At 40.1% G+C, this 10,059-nt stretch overlaps 3 protein-coding genes across 3 annotated transcripts; all 3 read left to right on the forward strand.

The window, feature by feature from the left end:
• Positions 1-3,805: 3,805 nt before the first annotated feature.
• Positions 3,806-5,009, forward strand: LOC131544185 (histone H1-like). The gene has a single exon (XM_058782247.1). It carries the CDS (start codon positions 4,298-4,300, stop codon positions 4,937-4,939), a length of 642 nt encoding a protein of 213 aa, XP_058638230.1. The 5' UTR covers positions 3,806-4,297; the 3' UTR covers positions 4,940-5,009.
• Positions 5,010-5,268: 259 nt separating this feature from the next.
• On the forward strand, positions 5,269-5,890 carry LOC131544194 (histone H2A-like). The gene has a single exon (XM_058782254.1). It carries the CDS (start codon positions 5,459-5,461, stop codon positions 5,843-5,845), a length of 387 nt encoding a protein of 128 aa, XP_058638237.1. The 5' UTR covers positions 5,269-5,458; the 3' UTR covers positions 5,846-5,890.
• Positions 5,891-7,208: 1,318 nt separating this feature from the next.
• On the forward strand, positions 7,209-7,769 carry LOC131544187 (histone H3). The gene has a single exon (XM_058782248.1). It carries the CDS (start codon positions 7,261-7,263, stop codon positions 7,669-7,671), a length of 411 nt encoding a protein of 136 aa, XP_058638231.1. The 5' UTR covers positions 7,209-7,260; the 3' UTR covers positions 7,672-7,769.
• The last annotated feature ends 2,290 nt before the right edge of the window (positions 7,770-10,059 follow it).

Raw genomic sequence — 10,059 nt, forward strand, 5'->3', positions numbered from 1 at the left:
CAAGCAGTTCATTTGTATAAATTAGGCCTATTTGAAAGCTCGCATCCAGTTTTCTGTGACTACATGACTGTTCTCATGTTACAATAAAGCGCTCGCCACATTTGCGTGGAAATGATTAAAACTATGCGGAATACCTGCAATCCCGCGCGAACATTCAGACTCTGTAACTAACAGGAGGCTGATGCTGTCAAACTCGCTGTCTGAGAGGATGTGTATCGGTGTATATACGGTAGATACTGTGGAGAATGAGTAATGGAACCAGTGGCGGTTTTAGGCATGGGCGAACGGGGCAGTCGCCCGGGGCGGCATTTTTTCATGACACGTGGGGGGCGGCACAAGCACTTGGAAAAAAAAAAATCATCTGCGACGCTAAGCGGTTTTCTATTATCTATCATATAACTGTGCGGGGAATTGGCAAATTGGCGCCCCTGCTTGTTGAGAAGGTACCGAGCACAGAAGCTGTGTGAGAAGTGGAAAGGGGAGGGGGGTGCGGCCGCGGGGACAGTTCACCTCTCCCAAATTAGTGGGACAAGTGGGCTAAAGTCAGTCACACCCAGGGGCGCGGGAAGTGTTTTTTTCATGTGGGCAACTGTTTAATTGTTGGGAATATATAAAAAAAAAAAAAATCGGAGTGTCTATTTAAGTGCAAATAGCTATGTTGCTGGCATAGGCTATTTAGATTAACTCCACCCACAAATGTATGATTGGGATAGTCAAATATGCAAAAGACGGTTACTAGTTGTCAGACTCAGTGGTGCAGATGGTAAAATTTGCGTTACACTTCTTTCGACACGATCGCCCAGGGTTGGAATCTACCTTTTTAAATTTCAAATCACATCACATCAGAAAAGCATTTATTTTTTAATACAAATGAAGGAAATAATCAAAGAGTTGAACATAAAGTATCGGGTAGGGTTAGGGTAGGTGTAGAGAGGGCTTTTGTCCCAATAAGGTGGCATCCATTTAATAATTAGAAATAAAATTTAAAAATTACACTCAATAAGTTATTGCATACTATTTTATAATGTATTACAATGCAGAAGTGCAGATAATTACCACTATTTTGCAATAAGTAATGTTTTCTCTAATAATGTTTTTCGCCATGTTTTTATTTTATTTTAACATAGAATAAATAGAATCTGAAGCTATTTGCACTGTGTAAATAACATATCACTAAAGAATACTGCTATGTTCACTTTGTGGTTTAGTCTTGACTTCTGGTCGTGAGTGACAGTGCTGGGGGAAATCTGTTGATTGTCGAGTGCCAAATAAACACAGAGTGTTTATTATGTATATAGAGTATATTTATTTAAGTTCTTATAACTTATACTGTTTTGTACAGAATTGTGTTTTTCATGTTGAAGGATTTGTGCAATTGAGAAATACAAGCTTGTCTTACACTTATATTGTTATAGTAAAACTGTTTGTGCAAAATTTTTTTGCAAAGAAACCTAAAAATGTTTTTCTCGAATGGGGGTAATGACTTTAAAAGTAATGAAGTAGATTATTTTGCTTAATTTGTACTTAAGTACAAGTAAAAGTACAGCTTTAAAAATATACTCAAAAGGTACAAGTACCCGAAAAAACTACTCAATTACAGTAACGTGAGTAGTTGTAATTGCTACCTCCACCACTGATTTTAATATATTTCTAAAAATTATACTAGAAGTACTTTGGTAATAAATATATGATTAGTTACATTTTAAGGAATATACTAAACACAAGCATACTTTTAGTGATGTTTTAGCGTATTTACAGAAAACATACTTATGTTAGTCTTACTTAAAGTATATTTTATGTGTAATTTGTTTAAGAACATCAACTGATTACACTTTTAGTGGGTTTTTAATGTACTTTATATCGCAGTTGGCCTACACATGGTTATATTTTAAATATTTATGTATTTATAATTTTAATCTTTGGAAAAGTAAAATATTCAGAAAAACATTTTTAACATGTACAATGTACAAACGTTTGTCAACTTAAGCAGTATGTTGTTTAATATGTTGTTCAGTTTTACTCAAAATGTTATGCTACTTTGGTTGATTAGGCTGTTGTTCATGATAAATTAATTGTAATAAGCTGTTTATAAATTTGTTCAAGCTTGACATCTTTATTTTCTAACATATTTTTCTGAAATTCCTACAAGGATTTCAACATTATATCTGAAAAAAAAAAAAAGTGTTTAAATTTAAACAACACACAGACTAAACCTGATTGGTTCCAGAGCCATTGAACGGCTCTGATTGGTTCCTATGATAATGATCTCGCACCAGAGAGCATAGTAAATCAAATATGATGTGCGTGCAAACATCTCTTGAATGTGAATATAAGTCTAAATTTAAACAGTATTATACAGAGCGATCGTGTGTCTTTAGGGCGCTTGGAGGTAACCATGCATTTCATATGGATTACTTTGGCGATGCTTTTTTGGCTATTAACTTTTTGAAACGTGAACATCTTTGATGAATCTTCTTTCATCGGAGGGACATCTCTCAGATTTCATTAAAATATCTCAGCTTTTGTTTCGAAGATGAACGAAAGTCGAGTGATGACAGAATTAAAATTGTTTTTGGGGAACTATGAAATTAATTAGAAAATATAGCGGGATGTTTTTATTTTTACCAGCTTCTGCAAGCGTGTATGGCGTCTGGCTTACTGTGACTGACTTCAGGTAAGATTTCTATTTAAACTTTTTGACATAGAGCGCGCATCCCAGCGGGAGCTAAACTTACTCCAGAGTTTATTGTGTTTCAACTGTCAAAAACACTCATGGTTCACATAACAGTCTTAAAAAGTCTTAAATTTGAGCTTAAAAATCCTGCAGAAACCCTGTGTGCTATAAAATAAACATGAATAAATAAACAAGGAAAACATATTACAAAGGTGTACGCAACTTATATTTTTGTGCAAAAGATAAATAATATTCTGCTTTTGGAGGCCATTATGTCAGCCATTAAACCCTGAACTGGACGAGATCCAAAAAGCAACAGTCGGAGACATCATTACTGCTTAAGTGGACCAAAAAAGGATCGGAGTCCTCTTTCAGGAACTGCGACAGTGTGAACGTAAACATACTCTTCCGCTCGGTCCACCTCTTAGTCCACTTAAAGAGGTCTTGGTTCGGTTCTTAAACCCCACTGAAAATCTGTGGAATGGCTTCAAGACTGCGGTCCACAAACAGTCACAGTCACTGAGGACTTCTGCAAACAGCAGTGGACAGATACGGCAAAGTCTAGATGTGCAAAGTTAGTAGAGACATATCAGACTAAAGGTCATAATTAAAGTGATTCAACAAAATACTGACAGAAGGAGGATGATCCTTTTTCCAACTCATTGATCCTGTTTTTATGTATGTACGCATTTATTTATTTATTTACTGAAATGGTGGTATTATATCTTTCACTTAGATGTTACAAAACAATTTTTACGATTATTTTTCTTGCCCCATTGCCTTTTTTTTTTTTTTTTTTTAGCAAAAACCAACATGTTTATAAACATAATAGTTTATCAAAAACACATTCTGGATGTTGCTGCCTTTAAATGTACAGTGTATTCTAATGTATTTTGACACATTGCTATGTTATGGTGGCAGTGTTTACTCTTAAAAAAAAACAATCAATAACTATTTATGTTTTGGCAAAATGGTGGCTAATTCTATTAATTCAAATTAAAAATTGAAAGTGAAAATTAAACTCGTATAAACTAATTCATAACTTTCCGAACTGATATATTATTATTATCATTATTATATATCGTCTGGTGACCAGACATGAGTCTCAAACAGTCTCGAAGCCTCCAGATGTTTGTGCTTCAAGCCGCCCAAAACAGCAGCTGTACGAAACACTACACACGCCCTTCACTGATGATCATTTCATTATATTCACTTTCAAACTGTTTCTGAAACACAAAGAGGACGATTTTTATCTTTTATCAACTTTTACACTTAAACAAGGCATTAGATTTACACGCGGCTGTGTTCCGTGGCTGATGCTCGGCTTGAGTTTTGTCTGACCGGGGCAAAACAAACATCTCCTCGCCGCGTATTTTAGTCTCCACAGAAAGCCAAGAAGCTCTGCCTGGTGTTCACTGTGTTTCTGCTGCGCTAAACTATTTTAGCACTCGAGTTTAGTCCTTAAATGTAGGAGAAGAAAACACACGCGCGAGGGGCTCGCGGAGGCGCGCAGACACCGAGCGGCGGGTTGAGTCTGTAAGGTTCTCATGTGTTGTTTAAGAGCGCGAGCGACAGACACTCATTGAAGTCAGTGTTTGAAAGCCTGTAAATCCTCTCCGAGAAATGGCAGAAACCGCTCCAGCTGCTGCCGCTCCGCCGGCCAAAGCACCCAAGAAGAAGTCCGCCGCCAAAGCCAAGAAAGCAGGTCCAGGCGTCGGTGAGCTGATCGTCAAAGCCGTGTCCGCGTCCAAGGAGAGGAGCGGCGTGTCCCTCGCCGCGCTGAAGAAAGCTCTCGCCGCCGGCGGCTACGACGTGGAGAAGAACAACTCACGCGTCAAGCTCGCCATCAAGAGCCTGGTGACTAAAGGCACCCTGCTGCAGGTCAAAGGGACCGGCGCCTCCGGCTCCTTCAAGATCAGCAAGAAGCAAGCCGAGACCAAGAAGAAAGCGGCTCCTAAAGCCAAGAAGCCCGCGGCCAAGAAACCCGCTGCTGCCAAGAAGCCCAAGAGCGCAGCGGCGAAGAAGCCCGCCGCGAAGAAATCGCCCAAGAAACCCGCCGCAGCCGCCGCTAAGAAGGCGACAAAGAGCCCCAAGAAGGCGAAGAAGCCAGCGGCGCCCAAGAAAGCAGCCAAGAGCCCCAAAAAGGCCAAGACTGCCAAACCCAAGACGGCGAAGCCTAAAGCTGCTAAACCTAAAGCTGCAAAGCCTAAAGCCGCTAAACCTAAAGCTGCTAAACCTAAAAAAGCAGCTCCCAAGAAGAAATAAACATCTTCTGTTTTATTCCCCAACGGCTCTTTTAAGAGCCACACACAAACTCTAAAGAAAGAGTAAAATACCTGCACTTTGACTCTAAATGGAAGTAAATTATTTATTTAGATTTTATGAGTTTACCTCGACTCACAATGTTTTACATATTGATTGCATTTAGAAAAAGAAAAAAAAAAAGTTGTTAACGTTCATTAATATGAACAGCTTAATGGATCATATATAAACGATTAGGTTAAAACAATATATTAGCTTTTTGTATTGATGTTTAAAACTTATTCAACCCGCCTTTCACAATTTATTTAATGCTGTCATGATGTGTTTGCAGCACACTCCGGCCGCCTGCTGTGGAGGCGTGGCTTTGGCGGTGGATGTTGGAGGGAAGTTCAGTGATTGGTTTAAAATCTTACAAAGCTCTAAACCAATGGGCGACTGGCTGGCTCGATTAAAAGCAGAGTGGAACGTGCAGTTTTTATCATTTCTGTTTTACGGTAATAATACAACACTTTGTGCTTGACAATGAGTGGTAGAGGAAAAACCGGCGGCAAAGCGAGAGCGAAGGCCAAGACTCGGTCGTCCAGGGCAGGGCTGCAGTTCCCCGTCGGTCGCGTTCACAGGCTTCTCCGCAAAGGTAACTACGGAGAGCGCGTCGGTGCCGGTGCTCCCGTCTATCTGGCGGCTGTGCTCGAGTATCTCACCGCTGAGATCCTGGAGCTGGCTGGAAACGCCGCGAGGGACAACAAGAAGACCCGCATCATCCCCCGTCACCTGCAGCTGGCGGTGCGCAACGACGAGGAGCTGAACAAACTCCTGGGCGGAGTGACCATCGCTCAGGGCGGCGTGCTGCCCAACATCCAGGCCGTGCTGCTGCCCAAGAAGACCGAGAAACCCGCCAAAGCCAAGTAAACGAGTCCGGTCTGCTTCAACACAAAGGCTCTTTTCAGAGCCACCCATTTCATCTGATAGAGAGCGCTTTTCTGTTAAATTATTTAACTATATGCACTATTAAAGAACATAATTATCAACCAAATAAATGCGTGTTCATTTTGTCATTTGTGACTAAATGCAATGAACTATTTTACACAACCATTTAAAATAAAGGAGGAATGCATATCTCATATCAAATAAACCATGTTAATAGGAAATCTGTAAAGTGTGTTTGTGGCATAAAAACTTGGACTCTGGTAAATGGAGTGATAAAATGAAGTTGTCTGGTGTTTTGCTGTACAGATAAATTATGCTTAATATATATGCACCATCGGGATCTCAACAAAAAGAGGATGAATATTTGCAGATACCTGCTTTTAATAGGTCTTGTATTTATGAAAATAACTTTACAAGTGGTTTTGTGGTTGGTGTTTTGAATAAAGATCTTACCAACAAATGTTCAGAACTTTATGGAATTCAAAAATCTTCTTATAATTGGCTTTGATGCGTCTAAAGCTTGTGATAGAGTTAATCATAGAAAGTTGTTCAGTAAACTGCGACAAATCGGCCTACACCTAATACCATAGAATTGTGACAATTGTAATGCAGAGTATGCAGATAAAGTGAGGTAATTGTGTCTCGGATGCATTCAGAGTAATTAATGGAGTGCAGCAAGGAGGTCTACTTTCACCAGCGCTTTTTAATGTCTATAATAATTAATTTTCAGAAGAATGAAGTGACTGTGAGACTGGATGAATGAATGGTAAAACCATAATCAATCACTGAATGCTGGTTTTTCTCCGAGTAGTGTTGTTTTTCAGCAGCTGCTAAATATATGTTCTGATTATGGGATTAGATATGATGTGCAACAAAATACTAAAAACAGTGCTGCCGTGATATGCAGAGACCTTAATATCCCAGATTTTTATTTCTGAGGGCAAGTATTAAATGTGTGATGAAGCAAAAATAAATAAGTAAACAAATAAATAAAAGGAGACATGTAATTAACAATGTGATGATGATGATATGTAAAGGGAGTGTCATATATTATACGCTATCAGTCACCTGTCAGGAAGTCTTTTATTTGTTGTTGTTGTTTGTTTGTTATTGTGCTGTTTTGTGTTTTGATGACAGACCTTGATTCTGGAAATAAAGTTGAATTAATAAATAAATGAAAGATGCATAAAGTACTAAACAGAACAAAGCGTTTAAAAAGAGAAGCTGCGCAGTCATTGGCTAGCAGTCATGAGCAGACGTCACACATCAGCCAATCACAAGCCAGACCCCTATGACATCATAAGCTCGTGACCCTATGAGGGTTTAAAAGCAGACGCGGAACAGAGAGCAGTATATTCTCTACGTACTCGGAGCAGAGGAAGAGGTTAATCTTCGCGATGGCAAGAACCAAGCAGACGGCTCGTAAATCCACCGGCGGCAAAGCCCCGAGGAAGCAGCTCGCTACTAAAGCCGCCCGGAAGAGCGCCCCAGCCACCGGCGGCGTCAAGAAGCCCCACCGTTACAGGCCCGGGACCGTGGCTCTCCGAGAGATCCGCCGTTATCAGAAGTCCACCGAGCTGCTGATCCGCAAACTGCCTTTCCAGCGCTTGGTGCGAGAAATCGCGCAGGATTTCAAGACGGACCTGCGCTTCCAGAGCTCCGCCGTCATGGCCCTGCAGGAGGCCAGCGAGGCTTATTTGGTCGGTCTGTTTGAGGACACCAACCTGTGCGCCATCCACGCCAAGAGAGTCACCATCATGCCCAAAGACATCCAGCTGGCGCGCCGCATCCGCGGAGAGCGCGCTTAAACCCGCCGCTGCAGCCGCACCCCAAAGGCTCTTTTAAGAGCCACCAACACCGCACTGAACGAGACCGTTTCCACTGTAATGATCACTATAACAGATAGGAAGTTATCTTGCTCTTTGTCTGAATTTTTCTGCGTTATCAGTAACGTTAACTTTTCACTACACAAACAAACAATGCGGTTTCACAATAACACGCAATTCTCTTAAGTATATAAAAACAAATACAAATATGTGTATATGATATATGGAAGTGCAATTATATAAATATTAAGTCAATATTATTTTTAATATATAAGCAGCACTGAAACAATCTGTATTGTATAAAGCGCTATATAAATAATGGTGACTTGACTTAAATTGGTTAAAATCTTCAAAAAAAGTGCATGAAACAGGCAACCTGAATAAACACAAAATACAGTTTATTAAAGGTAACTGTATTTGCCTTTGTTTTATGTTCATCTTCTTAGGAATATCTGACAATATTTAGTGCTGGATATACTCAAAAACATAATAAATCAGGATTTTTTTTTCCCCCAGCACTGTACACCAGCATTTATGTGCGGTAGTGTGACATTAATGTGTGGAAATGGACATTTTATCAGTGTGTGATTGCTATTTTCAGGAAAATGCACTGGTAACGACTAAAAAAAGACGACCAAAAATATAATTCAACAGAGGATGATGGCTGGTGAATCAAGCACTCAAATAACGGTGAGCAGTAATCTACTTCATTTAATTGATCTTTTATTAACTATTATCTTTATAGTTTATAAGTAAGGGATAATCAACGGCTAGCTGTGCATTAAACGATCTGAATGCACGATGTGGAGGCGAAGTGGTTGCCTCCCGTTTATGTCATGGTCATGTGCCAGCATTCACATATTGAAGATGTTAATAATATTTGTGCTGCAATATTTGACCGGAACGATAAAAATGACGGTTATTTTCGTCTGTATTACTATTCAACTGTAACTGTATGTTACTATGGTCACCAGTGTTTATAGGAAGCGCATTAATATAGAACGTGATTAAACTGACCTGGAACTACCTGCAGTTCAACACCTGCCAGCCAATCAGAATCCAGTATTCAGACAGTCCATGGCATAATACATAATAACTGCTATTGTATTTCAGGAACTAAGACCTGTGCTGGAGAAATCAAGCGTATAAGTCCTCTGTCGTCTCAGCCATGGAAGAGATCTTCAGACATGAAGAGATCGAGGAGTTAAATGAAGTCAAAGAGTTAAAGAAGATCTACAACATTAGTGTCAATTCAGCATGAAAACAGAGAGAGAGCTGAGGCAGTGGAAAGATAATGAAATCTAGTTATAACAGCAATTATTCTCAGTGTTTAACATAAGCTCTCAACAATTTTTTTTTTTTTTTTTGTGGACTCTCTGATTCTCTTTGATTGACTGGAAGGTGTGCATTAAAACAGTGAATGCAGATAATTACAATCAGTTCCATCGCTATTTTAAATCAATGCGCTGCTTGTACTGTAGCACACACATAGAGTCAGAAAGCTAGATCTAACGCCCTGTAACCAAACAAACTAATCTAAATTAACTAAATTTACTTAGTTTTACGCTTCCAGTCAAATTGTGTACTCCACAAACATTAAAGGACTAGTTCACCCAAAAATGAAGATTCTGTCATTAATTACTCATCCTCATGTCGTTCCAAACCCGTAATACCTTTGTTCATCTTTAAAACACAAATTAAGATATTTTTGATGAAATCCGAGAGCTTTCTGACCTTCTCTATAGGCAGCAACACAACGGGCTGGTAGGAGAGGACTCAAACCTCTGTCTTCGGGGCTACAACCCACCGCCTAAGCACTCGGCCACCCTACCTGTGGCAATCACGCGCTGATTCTTCTCTACTAACCACAAAGACATTGGTACCCTCTATCTTGTATTTGGTGCCTGAGCCGGAATAGTGGGAACTGCCCTAAGCCTCCTAATTCGGGCTGAACTAAGTCAACCCGGGTCGCTTCTGGGTGATGACCAAATCTATAATGTTATCGTAACTGCTCACGCTTTTGTTATAATCTTCTTTATAGTAATGCCCATCCTCATCGGAGGATTTGGAAACTGACTCGTGCCATTAATAATTGGGGCCCCCGACATGGCATTCCCACGAATAAATAACATAAGCTTCTGACTATTACCCCCATCATTCCTGCTACTTCTAGCCTCTTCCGGTGTTGAAGCGGGAGCCGGGACAGGGTGAACAGTCTACCCCCTTGCAGGAAACCTAGCCCACGCAGGAGCATCCGTAGACCTAACGATCTTTTCACTCCACTTAGCAGGTGTATCATCAATCCTAGGGGCAATCAATTTCATCACCACAATTATTAATATGAAACCCCCCGCCATCTCTCAATATCAA

This window comes from Onychostoma macrolepis, chromosome 07 (assembly GCF_012432095.1).
Source record: "Onychostoma macrolepis isolate SWU-2019 chromosome 07, ASM1243209v1, whole genome shotgun sequence".
Lineage (NCBI taxonomy): Eukaryota > Metazoa > Chordata > Actinopteri > Cypriniformes > Cyprinidae > Onychostoma > Onychostoma macrolepis.

What these genes read in the sequence shown, in the direction of transcription:
- LOC131544185 (XM_058782247.1), top strand. Translation starts at nt 4,298, where the DNA reads ATGGCAGAAACCGCTCCAGCTGCTGCCGCTCCGCCGGCCAAAGCACCC.
- LOC131544194 (XM_058782254.1), top strand. Translation starts at nt 5,459, where the DNA reads ATGAGTGGTAGAGGAAAAACCGGCGGCAAAGCGAGAGCGAAGGCCAAG.
- LOC131544187 (XM_058782248.1), top strand. Translation starts at nt 7,261, where the DNA reads ATGGCAAGAACCAAGCAGACGGCTCGTAAATCCACCGGCGGCAAAGCC.